Raw genomic sequence first — 18,495 nt, forward strand, 5'->3', positions numbered from 1 at the left:
CTCTACCCAAAGTGCCTGCAAGTTTGGACACTGAACACCACTATCTAAGCACCATAAATATATACACAATCTGTATGTTTCATTTACATCCATAATTTGACACCCCACATAAATTATTTAAAATATTAATATAAATACATTCCATAATATTGATATTATAATAAAATTTAAATATATAATAACTGCATTTTTTTGTGTAAACTGTATCCCCATTATCAAGAGTCCTGCTTTGAAATGAATGTTAGATGGTAGAAAAACAAGTTTTAAAACGTTACAAGATTTAACCTCTAGGGGGAGCTGTCGTGTCACACTGACGCTTAACGTACTTAAATCGTACATCCCTCCATTTTAAACTGGCAACCAAAGCGACCAATCAAATGCCATACTCTAATACAGTATTCCCTCTGAGCCAATGAGAACCGGGTAAAAGGTGTTTTTTTCACTGTAAAAGGCGGGACTTTATGATGATGGACAAGTCTCCTTTGAGCTGCTGCCAGACCGTCGGTGTGAGTGGAGTGTAGTTGAGATTTTTGGGAGGCTGAGGTACTGGGACGTGCATTATTTTTTGGAGCAGAACCGAGCGCGAGTCCACGTTTGGGAAAACCCGCAACACACTTATCTTTGGAGATTTAAACAGGTATGGGCTGATTTTTCACCTCCTTTAAAGTCACGTGATGGAGATATCAGCGACATATCGGCTTGCTTCATGGCTGTGTGGATCTGCATCATTTTCTGGTCTTTATGCTTTACATACTGAGGTTTCATATGCTTAACCTCCAGAAATACCTACTTTTTACGTAGATATAGCGGTCAAAGAAACACCGCTGTTCGGTGGTCTCTGTTTTGAAGTAAATTAATTCATACCTTCGATTTAAGGCGCTTCATGGCGCCTGCCTTCTTCCATGTTATCCCTGTTATCATCACCTTACTCCCCCCGCTTCCCGCTGCTTCTCATTCGGATGTGATTTACGTTGCTAGCGTAAAAGACCTGGCGGGCATGTTTTTCTTTCTTTTTCCTTTTCCAGCTCAGGTTAATTTAGCTACACTCTCATGTTTACATGTTTGTGGTTTTTTTTCCAACATGAACAAACTCCCATTTTCTCCAGGTAGTTCTGATTGAACATGGTGCTACCTTTACGGCAATTTTAACGGTAGGTCATTTTTATAAGTGATGCGTTCAGAGACTGTTCAAACATCCGGCTCCGTTTTTTTTTTTTTTTTTTTTGTGGGACAACAGACGTAGCAGTTTCCTGCCGCTGACAAAACAAAGTAGTAAATGCCTTGTTGTTTAAACACCACGCTGCTGAACTACTCCGCAAGGTATTTTGTTTTTATTTGTTGTACTTTCTCCCGGCACCAGATCACGACTTAAATGATCGTTTCAGTGTGATATAGATGAACTTTTCTGTTGGTAAGGGGTTTCCAGGCGTGCATGGGTGGGACACTAATATATGTTTTTCCATAATTCTTCGCTTTAATGGTTTGTTAAGGCATCCACAGTTTTAAAAGCCTGGCAGTTCCTAATTTTTTATATGCAGGGTGTTGTTATGTGTCTGTATCATAATATTTTAGACAAACTTTGACAGATGGCAAAGGGCTCATCTAGTTTAGTCTGACAAGCAAACAAGCCAGCAGACTGGCAGACACTGATCTGAGATTGTGCTGACTTGTAGGTTTGTGCTAGACCTATTGGATATTTCAATGATCACGTATTCAAGAAATCCTTTATCAATCAAGTAATCAACTGCTACAATGGTCGTTCCCACCTTATCATGTCTACTGTAAAAGTGTCTGCACTATACTCTACTGTATTGAGACAGAAAATAACCTAAACCTCCATTCATATCGTAGCCTGAATTTGACATTTTGAGGTTTCACAACCCTAAAACGTTCATCTATTCTGTACCGTTTAATGAAAGTCAATTTCTGCTTTTTGTAAATATTCATGCACAGTCATGTAGAAATTTAAATAAGTGTGTTCAAAACCTTTTTGAAGTGTTGAGCAGATACGGAAAAACAGTAAAAAAAAAAAATGCATAATTTACTTTGACATAATGATAGAAATAATAACATTATGTTACATTCTTAGAACTGCAACAGTTGAGCTGCAGCAGGGATAACTGTTTTTAAATGAAAGCAAGTAGACCATACTTTACATTTATGTTTGAATTTTAATGTAAATGTTGTGAAAAACGTGACTAGGTTAAGAGAAAATGCCACATTGTGTCTAATCTGTGCTGATGGGTTTTAGACGTGTCTGTCATGTTCTTTGTTATTCGGATTATATGTTTTTTTAAATATGTCCTACACAGGTAATATAACTTAACAGACTAAAACCAGGACACCGGGCTGTTCCATTTGGTATTAAAGGTAACCCTTAAATCTAGCTCTAATTATGGGTTTCAGTTTGTCTTGTGAACTTCTCTTCACTTTGATCAGCACAACCCACCCAGGAAAAGCTCCATTAGTGTGTTATGAAGTGATTATCTTTGTTCCCTGGTAGCTGATTGAGAGGCAGCTGGATTCTCATTGAAGAGAGGATCCATCTTGGTTTTGAGCTGTACTTTTATGGCTGTCATGTGCACCAGGCGTTGTTGTTTATGGACGGGATGTCAGTCAGAGAACGGCTAACAACATCAGCTTTCTAAGAGCGACGCTATAAAAGCTTATGGTTGTAGTCTGGAGGGGCGGGGCTTTGAAAAGTCACCTACTGGCTTCGTTATTAGTGGTTCAGTAATCTGTTTTGTTACAGAAAACCCATTAGAGACACTTATAGAGATATTGATTGGGTTTGGAGTGCCTCCTCCATGTTCATGGCCGTACTGTCCAATTAGATAATTGCAAATGTGTTTTTAGACAAACACGCTGCTAATCTTATAATTAGTTGGAATGTCTTCTAAAGCATACATTTGTATTTATTTTTTGCATCAATAATTTGTTCCATTTATCTTTAATACTTTACCAAATTTGAGCTATATTTTCTGTCGTCGAGAAGAAATAAAAGGCAAACCGAATAAAAACACCATTTGTTACTATGGCAACATGATAATAGAAAAAAAGCATTATATATTATTGCTGAATATTACAATGATGACATCAGTTGTGACCAACCAACAACTTTCATCAGTTTGTTTTTTAAATTTATTTTGTATTTTCCATCATCACAATGTCCCCACAATTTCCCCAAAGCTTTAGCTTCCTGGTCGCTCAAATCTACATCCGATATGGGCATCAAGTGCAGTGAAATATAAAAGCCTATCCAGTAACCCTTTCTGATTGCACACATTGATAATGCTGTGATGATTGTGGTTTGGTATATTGTGCAGCTCATGTTCGTAGCGAGTGCAAGTAAATTCACAGGACCCACCAACTTAGTAATTAAGAATAAGATTGGATTGCAAATGGTCTTTTCTTCTTAAACACAGCGCTATATGCCTCAATATAGTCAAGCTGCAAAAAAGAAAAGAAAAAATCGACTTGTGCAATTTTAAAATGATTAGAATCAAAATATATTAAAACGTACCATGTATACTTCCTGTAATAAAAAAAATGTTTAAGGTAGAGTTGTTGTCAGGCGCCCCACTGTGTGTATCATTGATCTGTAACCATCAGTGCCATGTTCACTCCCAGACTCTCAGGATGTGCAGAACAGTGGCAGCTCTGTTTAAACCCACTAATGAGAAAGCCCTAATTGGTTGTTCTGGTGGGGAGAATGGGCTCATTAGATAGAGCTGGGGGCTTGCAATAAGTTCATGATTATGTTTTTCTTCACTATATTTCTGTTTTCATGTGGAAACTTTGCACATAATCTCTAGATTATGTTTTTTAAATTGTTTTTTACATTTTAGAAGTCATCTCAATTACAGTAATTGTTGAAAGGGAAATATGCATTTGAATGGTTCAAAAATATAATTTCCTCTCTTTTTTTGTAAGTTGTAGACCAGGGGTGGGCAATCCTGGTCCTCGAGGGCCGGTGTCCTGCAACTCTTGCAAGTCTCCCTGGTCCAACACACTTGAATCCAGCAGCTGAATCACCTCCCAAGTGCAGTCAGGTTCTCCAGAGTCCTGCTAATGACCTCATTATTTGACTCAGGTGTGTTGAAGTGGAGATGCATCTAAAAGTTGCAGGAGTCCGGCCCTCGAGGCCTGGAGTTGCCCACCCCTGTTGTAGACACACATGGTTATGAAAAATATGAGTGAAGTTTAGAGTGGTGTGATGTGACAAAATGGGAAAGATGGGAGCACATTTAAGTTGAAAGGAAATGAGAATGATTTGTACATAAGAGAAGAAAAGGGACTGAATTAGAGCAACGGCGAGAGTGAAAGATATTGCTTAACCATTCGGAAAGGCTATGGGAACATCCCTGTGTGGGTGTGTGTGTGTGTGTGTGTGTGGAAGTGTGTTTTTATGCCAGCTCTGTAGTTTCACCAGAAGCAGAAAATCGACTCCCATCCACCCTGATAACCCTACTGTCCCACATCGGTTTTAAATCGAACTGAGTTCAACAAAAAGTTGTGCAAACAATCCAAAACAACGCAGCCCTCCTTGAAATCACTTGACTGTGCAAGTCACCAAAGGTGCCTGCTTGCATAACAAAGCACAGTAATGAGATTTTATCTCCTCAGTGACTGTAGTGACAGCACTGTCACAACAATTATCAAGGAAGACATATTTTTACAGCGTAGTGCTCAGCTGTGACAAGAAAGTATCAGCCTCCTGGTTTTGGAGCTGCAGGGCAATGAGGCACCACAGGAGCTCTTTTCACACAGAGGAGATCAGAGAGGGCCATGGATGAATGGAAACTGTAATGCAATGTTCAGCTTATTACAGGGACGGGCGAGTGCTGCGGGGCGGGTGAAAGGGTGAGGCAGGGGGAGACAGAAATGTGTAGGACGGAGGGATAGAATTGTGGAAAGTCAGGGTGGGCTTGATTCTTCGGGTAAACCTGTCATGTTAATCTCGATTGTACATTAATGGGGGTAAAGAGCAGTTTCGAGGGCTTTTTGATGAGAGAATTAAAAGGAACCCATTGTGTTCAGCGGTAACATTTCAAATAAGCGGGGGAGAAGGAGAGGACAAGCTGCCTTCCCCAGCGTGCGTCCACTTCTGAAAGGAACGACAGAGTAAAAAACAGAGACATGGAGAGCAGGCCTGTTGCTTTGGCGCGGATCCAGACAGTTAAAAAGAGATTAATCAGCATAGGGTCAAATTCTGAAAGGGGGAGGCTGGTCAGGCTAGAGAGGCGTGGGGCAAAGCCTTCAGTTTTGAAAGGCAACAAGTCAGGATGCAGCATGAGGAAACAAGTGGCTGCTAAACACATGATATGTGATGCTTATCATCAACTCTGATTTCTAAAATTTGGACAGCGCATTTCTGTAGATTTTAATTTCAAATACTCAGGGATTTTGCTATTTGCTGATCAGTTTGTAGCAGAAAAAGGACTTTAGTGTTATTATTTAACAATATTTATGGTTCCTTCTGAGGGCGATCATTTATTATGTCGGTTATTATTTATTGTGAGCAATTTCTTATCATGATTTGAATTTTTATTTACTGTAGCCTATTTACATTGACTAGCCTAAATGCTAGTCAGTAACTGACAGGTTGTCATTTTTTATATTTTCTCCACTGTTTGATTCATGAGAGCATCAATAAATATCAGTAAGTTTGAAAATATGATTAAATGCAGTTACGCTATGCAGTTTAGTGATATAAATCACATTTATTGAAGAAGACAATTTCAAATGGAAATGTTTTTCAAAAAGATAGTTGTTTGCGTCACTACAAATGCTGTTCCATGCAGTTACCTAAAAAGTAAATGCATGATGTTTTTATCATAATCTTTAACACCACCCCTAGTTCGTAAGTTTGGAAATGTTTTGAAGTTGCCTATTTTCAAGCCTGAGATAAGGTGAAGTGTGGAAAGGCTCAAGCTAATTCTGCATTGATTAGACACCACATTTCCAACAACACAGTAAAGGTTTTTTTCAAATCACAAAATGTGTTTTAAGACGTATCTATTTAGTGTGGAATAATTCAGACCAGGTTTGACCAGTTTAAATGTTGGAGAGCTAAACAAAGACGGCCTGGAGTCGTTAAAACAATGATTGAGTTAGTCTTTTACTCAGTTGCTGAATCAGACGGAAACCCCAACATTGCTTTATATACGTGCTGACTGTTGCTATGAACAACCACAGGAACGAAGGGAAAAGCATATCGACGATGTGTGACACAAATTTTAAAGAAAAAAGTGTCATATGAATTAACAGTGAAGGTGTCTGGCTGCCGATCACCACTCAAAGATGCCTCCACCCCAATTCTATAAAAACACCATTTCCCACAGCTGACTTTCCTTCATCTGACCAGACCATGAAGACTATGCCATCCATGCAACTTCCTGTATTGTGTCGCAGATGTAAAAACATTTGGTTTTGTACAGCATTATGGATCATGTTGCATAATCATCACAGCCGTTATCAGACTTGTGGTAAATATACTAAATACATGAAATACATGGATTTAAATCCATACGTTTGACTTTCCTATGTACTGAGGTTGTCCTACTCGTCTCAGTCAATGATAGTCCTGAAGTAGTTCAGATGCCATTAAAAATAGCAAAGCAGCCCTTTAATTTAGCATACCAGTCAGATACCAACTTAGTGTTTTGTGTTTAACAAAAGCCTAAACTTTTATTTAGTCTTTACTACTTTACAAGACATTATTATAATCTATAGGCATGAGATCTTGTTATATAATTAGCCACAGCATGCTTTTAGGCTATGAGACTGTAAATCAACAGATAGTTTATTCTACATGGCAACCATGGACAACTACATTTTTTTACATTATTTTAGTTATAAGTTACTCCATATTTGATCACATTGGCCAACTTAGTCATTGTTACATTTAAACATTCATTTGAAGATCTTTTTGTGTCGAAAAATAACACGGAAGCGTCTGGCAAATTAGGAGCATGGGAAGCGAGGTTGGACAAAGACGAAAGGATACAGAGAGTAAACGAAACGAGAGACGGAGAGTCCCGGTCAAGAAGGTTGAGTGGGCGTGCAGTCCTGCCAACTAGTTCTCATTAGCAGCTATTGAGATGCTCTGAAGTTTGTTAAACATTTTGGAGAGAGTTTAAAGAACTCTGTGAACTCTGTGTTTGTATGAGGGCGAAATCGAAGCATTCAGTGTTTAGGGTCTGTGCTCTGTAGTTCAGGTCAAAAAATATTTGTGGCAGGAAGTGGCTGCATGTGGCCCTGAATTTGACCAAATGTTCCAAAAGTGTGTAAGGAGATTAAATTTTTTTTACCTAAATAGCAAAATAAATAATTGTGGGGTTATTTAGAAATGCATAAACTAATTCTTAACATTTCTGGTTTGCAATTGGCCTTTTATAAGTCACATTTTTGTCTGGATAACCAGTGTTTTCCACACCACATATATCACTTTTCCACATGGAAATGTTATTGCATGTACAAACACAGCATCGCTTGGTTGCCATGGTAGCATCAGAACAGAAAAGACTGCTCTCTTCATTCTATCCACTGTAGTAGTTATTATTTCACTTATCAGTAAGTCTTCTGTCAGAAAGCTTCAACAAATTGAATAAAAAATAAATTATATAATAAGTATCATTACTCAAAAACCTAATTTACTAAATATTTTACTTTTATCACACCAATTTAAAAAAAAAAGTTTCCTCGTAAAAACAGACAGTGAGATCTTTATATTCAAAAAGGAAATTTAAAACAGATAGAAGGGTAAACGTGAAGGAATGGAGTTCTGCTGGGAGAAACAGCAGAAGGGAGGGGGTCTCTTCCTGTTTCCAAGTTAGGGGTCAAAGGTCATTGGTTTGGGATTAGTTGATACCAGACGCCTAAGTAATCTGTCTGGTTTTGGCGTTTACATGTGTGAGGCTCTGGCCACCGCACACATTGTTCACAGACAGATGGGAACGAGAGCTTGTCCAAAGTTCAACAGCAGCCGCAGTGTCCTTGACGTGACCGAGGAAACAGTAGAGTGGCATAGAAAAGAGGACATCTTGCTGTGGTCGCCAGGGAAACCTCTAATTTTAGAGTTTAGGGTTAAGAATGGAGAGCTAATGAGTTACTGGTAGCAGTGAGATTAGGATGTGTGGGTGTGTTATGAGCTAACCTTGAGCTTTATCACATTTTGCCACCATTTGAGAGTCCAACACAAAGCAGTGCGTCACTGTGAATTAGAAGGACAAAGCTTTGTAGAGCCTCATGTGGTAAGAAGTCCTGTAGGAATCTCTACCAGCTTTCCACATGTAGAGACTGAATTTAGAAAATTCTTTGCAAAATAGCTCAAGCTCAGTTAGAGGTGACATGTACTAGATGGTAGTTTTCTGACAAATAGTGTTTTGCAAGTAGGCCTTAAAGAGTAACTAACCCCCAAATCAACTTTTTTTTGCTGGTAAACTGTCTAAATAGGTAATTTAGGGTTTTATTTTTAAGTTTCTGTCTGAATGTAGATATTTTTGTGTAAATTTGTTTGGCCTTAACCCTACAACACCTAAATTTCAAGGTGTTTCATTCCTGGATGTTTTTGCATATTTTAATTGTGAGCAGTTCTTCAATAGTCCTGTGAGTAAATATATTTGCCCATAATTCTTAGGCAACTGGAACTTTCAATATCTAGCAAGTTATTTTCGCAATTTACCGTGCCCCTTAGATTGATTTCATTCCCTGCTACTGTGAAATTACCGCAATAACCCGATATTGGCTGAAAAGTCTCCCCTTTTAGAAACCGTTGGAATTTTTCAAATAGCGCAAAGTGTGGTGGAAATATGGTGCAAATTTGGCTGGATCATTGCTGCTATGTTCAGTCTGAAAGGGTTAAACCTCGCTTTTTTGGCAAGCATAATGGCTGTAAAGGACTCCCCAACAACACAGAAAAAGACTTGCTGGATTTATCACTAGTTGTTTTAATTTTTTAAAGTCGCTAGAGGTGCAGGAAAATTTGATTAGCATAGCGACAAAGTGAATAAGTTGACAAATAGTACCTTTTTCGTTCGGATCACAAACCCACTCACCCATTCATTCAGCCTCACCGTGTTTCTTTGCTCTGCCCCATTTTGCTGGAAGTTTTCAAAGTTTGCCAGGGGCAAGGTCTAACTTTCATAGGGGGCGGGGGTTAGTTTCACTTTAAATTCAGAACTACCCTAAATTTAGTTCCATCTATCTTCTTATCAACTGTGAAGAGAGGCACCTCCAAAACATGACACTGCCACCACCATGTTCTTCCACTGGTGAGTTCAGGGCAGTGCAGAGTTTGTTTGCCACCATTTTGGTGAGAAAAACAAATTCCAATAAAATGCAGACATTTGTTGTTGTAAGGTAATGTGAAAACAACAACAAAAAAAACACTAAAGGGAATAATTTGATTTGCCAAAGTAAAGAGTTCATGAGAGTTCATATCCTGCATCGGTTTGTCACATAAACCAAGTGTGATGATCACTTGTTTTTGCCACAGCACCTGTTATTACTAACCGCTATCAAATGTTTACCCACCATAGTGTCTCCACACCCACCGCTGCAGAGCGAGCGATGCAGTTTCACCTCAAGTTTCAGTCTCTCCTTGTGTAATTCTTTTTTTTGTGTGTGTGTGTGTCTTGCGGCTCTGTTCCTGCCTGCTTTCTTACTCTCTCTTCTCTGTCTCTTTTTTTTTATATCCTGGGATATCACAGTAAAATATAACCCCTCTCATGTGCGCTTGTGTGACACGCCCCCGTTCTTTGTCTCCCTTACACACACGCACACACACCCCGTCTCACATTCACGCAGACAGGCCATTTGCGCCTGACTGCTTTAATCGCTGAAAAGGGGAGTTTAGCACTTAACAATAGTAATTATGAGCTGACCTATTATTCTCACAGACACAGAGCGACACAGAGGGGGACACTTTACAGAGGAGGACCAAATCCATGAACTGAGTTAAGTGTTTTTTTTTTTGTGGATAAACATATTTCACTGCGATTAAATCAATACGTTGACATACTGCAATTTTTTTATTTTTTGAAATCATGCCAAAGGAATATAAACTTATTCTAATTCATTACAACAGCTACCAATGAACTGAAACCAGGTGTCTAGCAGCAGACAATTGTAGCTGTGAGTTGGGAATAATGGTATAGCAACCAGAGTAATTACATATTAAACATCCTCTCTAAGAATCATGCTTGAGATGAACTTTCACTAGAAAGCTGGAGGAGCACTCTGGGCAGCTTATCTGTGTCATTTTATGTCAGCGAAAAGTTAGAACCGAGCAAAGATGGAAGCAGAGGCAGTGAGGAAGTAGAAAGGATGCCAGTATGGACAGGCTGACAGACAGACACACAAACATACACAGGGACACAGGGATTATCCCTTGTGTAATCCTCCGTTTGAGGGTCAGAGTACTGTGTAAAGAGACAGGCATGTCCCGAATTTTCACACCATCAGCGTTCCTAAGTATCTTTTTATTTTGTGGGTGTGTGTTTGGGAGGATGTGTGTGTCGGAAGTTTAGGTCAAAAACTCATCACTTGACTGGTATTCCCCCCATCCCAAGCTCTAATTCTGAAAGTATGGTATTAAATATGTTTAAGTGTGTTGAAATGCATCTGTTTCTGTTTGTGCTTTTTTTTTTTTGTGCCGCTGCGTGACAGATGGAGGGATCATACAAGAGAACAGCACAGATTAGGGTTCTGCACCGTGTTTGTATGTGCTTATTTCAAAACTGTGCCTGTGTAGCTGTCAACTGCTGGCCCGTGATGCAATTCTTTTTGGAAAGCTCCAACTTGTTGCCTTGGCGTCCAGCTATCTGCTGGAGTTAACCCTTATTTCATTACATTTGGCCGGATGAAGGCGCATCCTTTTACAATTCTTTATTTTGCAGATTGTAATTTGTGAAAACTTTGCAGAGATAAAGCCTAATGTAGAGCTAATGTACATCTACTGCACTGATGGATTGAGTTTCATTTATTGCGCTCCACAATTAGGGTTATCAGTGTGCGCTTTGATAGAAAAATCATGCTATTGATTTATTTAATGTCCAGTTTAACAGCCCATTCATCTGGTCTCCATATTTTATTGTAAGTAGAGCAGTTTTTCACTGTCTTACAGTGTTATATTAGCTTTATTCGATAATTGGACAAGATAAAAATAAGCAATGGAACAAGCAAATATTTTTTTGGTGCATCTCTACAAATGTGGCTGTTTTGAAATATTGATATTTGCAATAAAAACAAAGTCAGAATGTGAAAATGAAACCCTCATTTCCTAACACTAGTTTTGAGGTTTTTGGACTGTGGGAGGAAGCCGCAGTACCCAGAGAGAACACAAGCATCTACCTACAGGGAGAACATGCACAACAGTACAAAGATAACCGTTGCTGATCTTTAGTTGTTGACCTTAGTGAAACGATTTTACAGCGACTCTTATGTGAATCACTGGACCCCATTAATCAGAGATTGTCCCGTTTTCCTCATTGAGCTTTCAAGTATCATTCTGTGTGCAGTAAAAGAACCTGCTACGTTTTGTTGCAGGTAATAGTTAGAATCAACTTTATTTATTAAAGTTTGTGCACACTCACAATAGCTTTTTGTAAATATGTATAAATTAGGGCAGCTACTAATGATTGGTAATTTATTACTCTATTGGTTATTCTATTAATTGAAACATTGGCACATTCTGCAGATTTTTCATTTAGCTATATACAATATTAGAAAGACATTAAAAGATGCAAAAAAACCCCCAAACAATTCGATTTCCTTTTTAAATAAGAAAATAAACAGTTTGTTGCCAAAAATGCAGTAGCGTAGTATTCCTTTAGCAAATAAGAACTAGGCTAGAACTACCACTTGGGGAGTTTTGGGTAAAACATATTTACAGACAAGGATGATTTTATCTTAAATGGCCTTATTTTGAGTCTGTATACTTCAGTTAGTGATTAATCAATTACTAAAATAGTTAGTGCAGATATGACTTAGTGCATGGTATAGCTCTGATTTGGGCTCTTTTCCTGTAAAGTGTCCATCAGAGAGACAGTCTGGGGGAAGAAACCATCTCTGTGGCTACTCCTTTTATTTTGCAAATAACGCTCTGTATCACCAACCAGCAAAGATTAGTAGCAAATATCATAAAGCATAAATCACCGTCATTGTAGTCGCTGAATCACTTTTTAAGGACAGTCATGGATAAAAGAACTGGTGTTAAATGAAGCCCTGGTGAACGCAGAGAGTCAGAAGTATCCGTTCCGGCTCTGATAGTTGCACAATGAACATCGCATGTAACCCTGATGTGCTCTGAAAAGGCTTCGACACGGTAACAGTCTCCTATTGTCACCAGTTCCCCCATCCACTGATATTTATTTTTACCGTTGTAATCTCTCATCTCCATGGGGATTTATTGTCGTAGCCCATGAATGTCTTCACCATAGAAACCTGTCCCTCCACTCTTGCCCTGCTACGCCCCGTAGAATAGGGTGGGTGGGTATGCATGTGCTTTTGTATCACCTAGACAGCTCTGCTATCTTCATTACAACATATAAAAGAAAGGAAAAAGGGGGAAAGGAGGCATGAAAACCCAGATTATTACTGCTTTTTTTTCCCGCTTTGTGACAGTGTTTTCAATTTTACGCTCCTGCATTATACACTTTTATCCCCTGAACCTAAAGATGTTGAATTTCTGTCTGTTTGGCTTCAATGTTTGAGGCGGAATGGAGGCATATCTGAACAAATGGGTGGTGCTCTCTCTCCCTCTCTCTGGGGTTAGTGGTACTCTTCATGACCCTCTTTTTCCATGCAAAGAAATATGCAGTTTCAACTGTCTGCAGTCTACAAAAATTATGCAGTGATAACTTTGTAAGTAAGAGGTCTGCTTTCAGGATGCTCATAAATACTCCAAACAAGTACAATGAAAAGACACTTGGGGGGGGGGGGGGGGGGGGAAAGAAGCATAGTCGTCTTAGAAGAGGTGTTTATGGAAGCTTTTCCTGCTTGATGCGGTATGAAAACCGAGTCGAGGAAGTCTTAATCCCCATGCCGATCATCGTCCATTAGTAATCTGGCGCAGTAGGCACACTTTCTGTCTCTCTCTCAAGGGTCTTCTGTAATTCTGCCCTCCCCCCCGCCAATCCGCTGAATTTCTTTCCCGTTTTCTGCCCTCGTTTCTCTGTGCGAGGGTCCTGAGAGGCAGGGGGGTGGAGGAAGCGGAGCTCTGAGGGACGGAGGAGAGGATGGAGGACAGTTAGTAGGACAGGCATTCCCTGAGCAGCGGGGAGAGAAAGAGACGGAAAGTAAAGGCAGAAAGAGCTGAACGGGATTTCAGAAGGCAACCGTAGGTGAGAAGGAGCGAAAGGGAAGTAAGAGAGAAACACAAGCGACAGTAAGTAAGACTGTAAGCTCATCAGCTCATGTAACCATTCATCCGCTCATTTGCAAGAACTAACAGGAGAGGCGGGAAAACGTGCAGCAAACGTTCCCGGCAGTGTAATCAGCTTCTCACAACAGTTTCATCTGTGGTAATTTTGTAAAGCAAATAAATGTGAATCATATTAAATGCACAAAGCGGAGTAAAACGGCAATTAGCCAGCAAATCTGCACACCTCTGGATAATGATTAAATCGGTTGAGATATGCAAAGGAAGAGGCTAAGGTAAATTCAGAGAAAGCTCAGGAGTGTTGAATCACAAACCCCACTTTCACGATTTCACTGGATTAAATGAGCATAAAATATTTGAAGACAATGCACCACAACACCTCCAGTATGCGCCTGCAGACAAATTTGGAGTCGTCTTTAATGAAGCAAGAAACACACAGGATGCCAGCTCGCTTAGGCGTCATCTGTACGATTCAGTGTTTTTCACCTGCGCCTGACCTCTTTATATCAACCATCTGTTACAGTTGTAGCTCAGAAACTCTTGACTCCCATCAGAAAAACTTGGTTTTATTGTCTTCTCTGGCTTGTTTGTGAAGGGAGAGAGAAGAAGAGTGTAGGAGATAATGTAAATTAGGGGCTAAAATGGGGCCTTGGAAGAGAGACAGAGGCTTCCAGAGCTGAGAAGAAAAGAGAGCAGCGAGGGGAATGAGAGAGTTGAAGTTATGGGAGCAGTAGAACAAGGTTGCCGGTGTTAATAGCTGTGGAGACAGAGGGTGAGTTTGAAGCAGGCCTAAGCCACCATGACGAAGCTCCACTTAGGTGCCATCTCTGAATAAACCCACTCTTATAGAGAAGCACTGTTTCTGAGAAGGATCTGCAGGGTGTCTTTAATAGAGGATTGTTCTTACAAACCAGAATTTAAGTGGTTTTGTCGCTACTTAAATTGGGCATCCAGTGCTTTGCAAAAGTTTTCATCGCCCTTAAACCATTTCATATTTGATCACGTTATAATCACCACTCTATAGCTCTGTACAAAGTATTACATAATTAGAGGGAGGAAAATGGCACGTGGTTAAAGCCTGTCGCAATAAATCAATTAACCGCAAGATAAATTAAAACAAGCTAGATCATTTCCATTTGTGTGATTGTTTTTCTCAGTCTTTTTAAAGACTGGATGACAAAAACTTCAGTCTGATGTTTTGGTCTCAACTAGCCCTGCTTTTGAAAGGAAATTTTGCTTATAGAGACTTAATAATTCCTTTTATTTGTTGTTTCTTTTGTGTGTGTGTGAGTGTGTGTGGGTTTTTTTATATTTAAAATTTCGGTTGTAGGGTTAAATGTTAGTCAGAAATTAAAGTTTATTGGTTTATGAAATGGGAAACTTGCATTATTATGCCATTACCATTATATTACTTGCAAATGGTCTCAAAACAACAATATTATCATTCATTTACCATCCAGCAAAATTTGTTGTTGTGACAGGACTGCACATAGCAACCATTTCTGTTTAACCTTCTTTACTCTGACGACTAGAAATAAAATCCAGTGCAACATTTGGTAACACTTTAGTAGAAGGGGTGTGCATAAGACTGGCATAATGCTGTCATAAACAGGACAGAACACCTGTAATAAACAAGAAGGGGTCTACATGAATGTCTATGACTATTGTCATGAAGTGTCCTCCAGTAAATAATGACACTTTTAGTGCAAAGTTGACCATTTTATTGCACTTTTAATGCAACTTTTAGTACAACTTTGCATTAAAAGTGTCAATATTTACCGAATGACACTTCAGGACAGCAGTCATAAACATTCATGAAGAGTCATAAATAAAATGGATTATGAAATCCCTGTAAACAAAATGGCTAAATTCAGGGCAATCCTGGCAGAAGAACCTGTTGGAGGCAAACCCCAAGAGATGAGACTAAAGACTGGAGGTTTACTTCGCTCTGCAGATGGTCTTCAGGCGCAGCTCGCTTACCATCTGTTATAGTATAGCACGCCTGTTATAGTATTTCTACATTGCTACTCTGATGCCGATAGGAAAGTTTCGCCTTGACTCTGCAGTAAAACATCAACTCTGTGACACATTTTCTGAAACAGAATCAAAGTTTGCTTATGTGCAGCTCAGTTTTACTTTTCCGTTCCTGGATCTATAAGCAACTTCTTACTTTTAGCAAATTGTTTTGATTCCCTTATTTTTTCCTTGACTTATCATTGAACCTCTATGAGAAATGCTAAAGAATCGGAGAAAACTCTAAAGTATCATCAGCCGTGGTTCTTATGTTTTATGTTTTATTGGACTGGGTTTACCTCTTAAGAAGTGTTTATCTCCTCGTTTTTGTTCTCTACTCAACTGGTTTATTGCTTCTCCCAGACACACACACACCTTTCCCTATCCATCTCTCCTCCTCCCAGCTCCACCTCATTAGCCAATCATGCGTAAGAACCCCTGTTCTATTTTTACTCCGACCCCTTCCCTTTGCACCGCTGCTGCACTGTGGATGTTTGTGTGTCTGCTTTTATCTAACATGGCAGATCAGAGAAATGAAAGTCAATTACCGTTTAAGATGTTAATAAGGAAAAAATAAAGATGATTCAAGAGGAATAACATCTTAAATATTATTTAAATAACACATTTTTACTTTCAAACTTGTTCTCCTCACATCCATGACCTTTACCTCCCCTAGAGAAGCGATGTCATCGTCTCGCAGTGCTATCAACAAATTAGTGTCAAGCTGCTTGAAAGTGTCTGTTGCTGTGACAGGTTGTGTGTGGACGGTGCTGCCAAAAAAATTTGGGTTGAAGACTTTGTGTATGCTGACCGCAGCTGCAGGACAAAACTGTTGTGACTCATATTTTAACAATTGGGGAACTCTCTTCTCTTCCTCTGGGTTTACATAGATGTGCTTGTAACCAGCTAGTGACCCAGGTGAACGTCTCTGTGGAAATGTGATATCATAAACTAATGACTTCACCTGCTCCCAGCTGTTATTTGTGTTAGGCAAATATTTGCAGTGGGTTTAACGTACAGCATACCTTCATGCTTATGTAGGAGTCGTAAAACCCAAAATACATTTCATCACATCATGCTTCATCACTCACCTCCTTTTTCTTTTCTTCTTTTTTTTTTTTTTTTTTTACTACAGATTGACCCATCACCATGACAACAGAAGCGGGCTCTGAGACAGAGGTGAAGGAGAAAGCAGAGGAGTCAGCTGCTCAGCCGGACCAATCGGAGACGGCCAAGGAAGAGAGCCAGGAAATAGCAAACGTTGAGGGAGAGGAGAAGGAAAAGGGGAAAGAGAAGGAAAAAGAGGGCAAAGAAGGCAAAGGGATAACTCGATACTTGCCAACATGGTTTAAGAAGCAGAAATCTCAAAGCCAGGTAAAGTCACACTGATGTTACTATGCTGTTGAGACTGCTTGAAAAGCAAGATTTCAATTTCACTATCAGTGTCTGTTTACTGGATCTTCAAAGCAAGGTGTGTTATCTAAGGTCTAAAATTTAAAAAATTATAAATTCTACTCATTTAGACATCTCCAACAAAGGAGGTCCCAGCAACAGAGGAACCCGTCAACAAGGGGGTAGAGGGAGAGGAGGAGCCTGCCCCGGAGGTGAACGGCCACGCCGAGGAAGTGGAAGAGAAAGAGGAAGTGAAGTCAGAGGAAGTCAAGGAAGCAACACAGCCTGAATCTAATTCCAACGTCAGTGCAGACACTGAGGTAAGGGTTCTGCTGTGTGTATCATCAGCATCATGACTGAAATGGGAAAATGGGAGCTGTACTTTCAGATGTCATGTGAATTTAGTCCAAAATGTTTGGAAAAAATTACAACAGGAGCCATAGAGATGATTTACAGTGTGTTTATCTTCACTTTTTGTCATGTTGAAACTGCAAACTTCAATGTATCTTAAGGAGATTTTATGTGACAGAGCAACATAAAGTAGTGCTTGAAATATTCTGCATCGTTTTAAAAATCTTTTACAAATTAAAATATAGAAGTTTAGAGAGTACTAGTCAGAAATACAACCAAGTCGCCCATGGTTTTCAAACCACTTTGAATAATTAACTGAGCTTACTCTGTTGTTTGATAATTAGGATCAATTGGAAAGTATGTGTGAGTGAATTTAAATAATTTTTTTTGTAAAGTGCCTCAAGATGACATTTGTTGTGAATTGACGCTATATAAATAAAACTGAATTGAACTGCTAACTCTGTATGAACTGCAGAGATGGCACTTGACTGGATTTAGGAGTGTCATAGTAAAGGAATGCACACTACATTTTTCTAATTTTAATGGATAAGAAAAACTTTGAAAACCAAGATTTTCCACTTCACAGTTAAGGGAGGAGCATTTTAAGGAGATTACCTCTTAAAAAAAGACTTCAAGCTGATAAACATGTATGTGCAACAGTATTCTCTTTAGATTTGTTTCTTTACCCGGAAAGAATGAAGGAAAGACTTGAAAATTTTCTCCAGCTTGCTTACATGTGTTCTTCCATCCTCTGATCACATTATGCTAAGTGGGCCCACCCATTGACATCAACATTTCAGTCTCCTGGCCAAAAGAAACGCCTGCTTTTCTTTAACCCTCTATGGCATGACTTTTAGGTTTTTTGGGGAAAAAATATTTTTCCTGCATTCTTTGGGAGCTTAGTGGTCCCTAGTTACATATCAATCATAAAATCAGACCCTGACGCCTCCCGGAACCAGATTTGGGTTTGTTGCCTCAGGGCAACATTGTGCTACCAGGGGGCTAAAACACCAAGGTTTTCTACAGTGATTATGAGAAATTAAATACAAATCAAACAAAAACTATATTCATTAAAAAAAAAAAAAATTGTTGACAAAAATAAATCAGACATGGTTCCAATTCACCAAATATAAAATAAACAAACTTTCATTAACGAATGGTACATTTAAGAAAACTACTAAAATGAGCATTTGTGTGTTTGTACGTGTATGTTTGGCAGAGTTAGACTCACTAAGGATGTTGCCATCAGTTTTTTTCCCTATTATGTGTAAAACATCAGGTAGGAATTGCTTGCTGATGTGAAAAAGAGTGTATATCACATTTCTGGTACTTGATTATTGACATACTTGTGAATC

At 39.2% G+C, this 18,495-nt stretch overlaps 1 protein-coding gene across 13 annotated transcripts in view; it reads left to right on the forward strand.

Annotated features, from left to right (window-relative positions):
- Positions 1–481: 481 nt before the first annotated feature.
- epb41l2 (erythrocyte membrane protein band 4.1 like 2) overlaps positions 482–18,495 on the forward strand; it is a 52,895-nt gene continuing 34,881 nt past the window's right edge. For 11 of the 13 annotated variants that reach the window (XM_028041127.1, XM_028041133.1, XM_028041139.1 and 8 more), the window contains exons 1-3: positions 482–637; positions 16,533–16,771; positions 16,921–17,109. In XM_028041127.1, the coding sequence (XP_027896928.1) occupies positions 16,547–16,771; positions 16,921–17,109 (414 nt within the window). In that variant the 5' untranslated portion in view covers positions 482–637; positions 16,533–16,546. Of the gene's footprint in view, positions 638–1,214; positions 1,321–13,191; positions 13,391–16,532; positions 16,772–16,920; positions 17,110–18,495 lie in introns of those variants that run through there. The other 2 variants (XM_028041129.1, XM_028041128.1) reach the window with 2 other exon arrangements.

The sequence above is a fragment of the Xiphophorus couchianus genome, chromosome 15, assembly GCF_001444195.1.
Source record: "Xiphophorus couchianus chromosome 15, X_couchianus-1.0, whole genome shotgun sequence".
Lineage (NCBI taxonomy): Eukaryota > Metazoa > Chordata > Actinopteri > Cyprinodontiformes > Poeciliidae > Xiphophorus > Xiphophorus couchianus.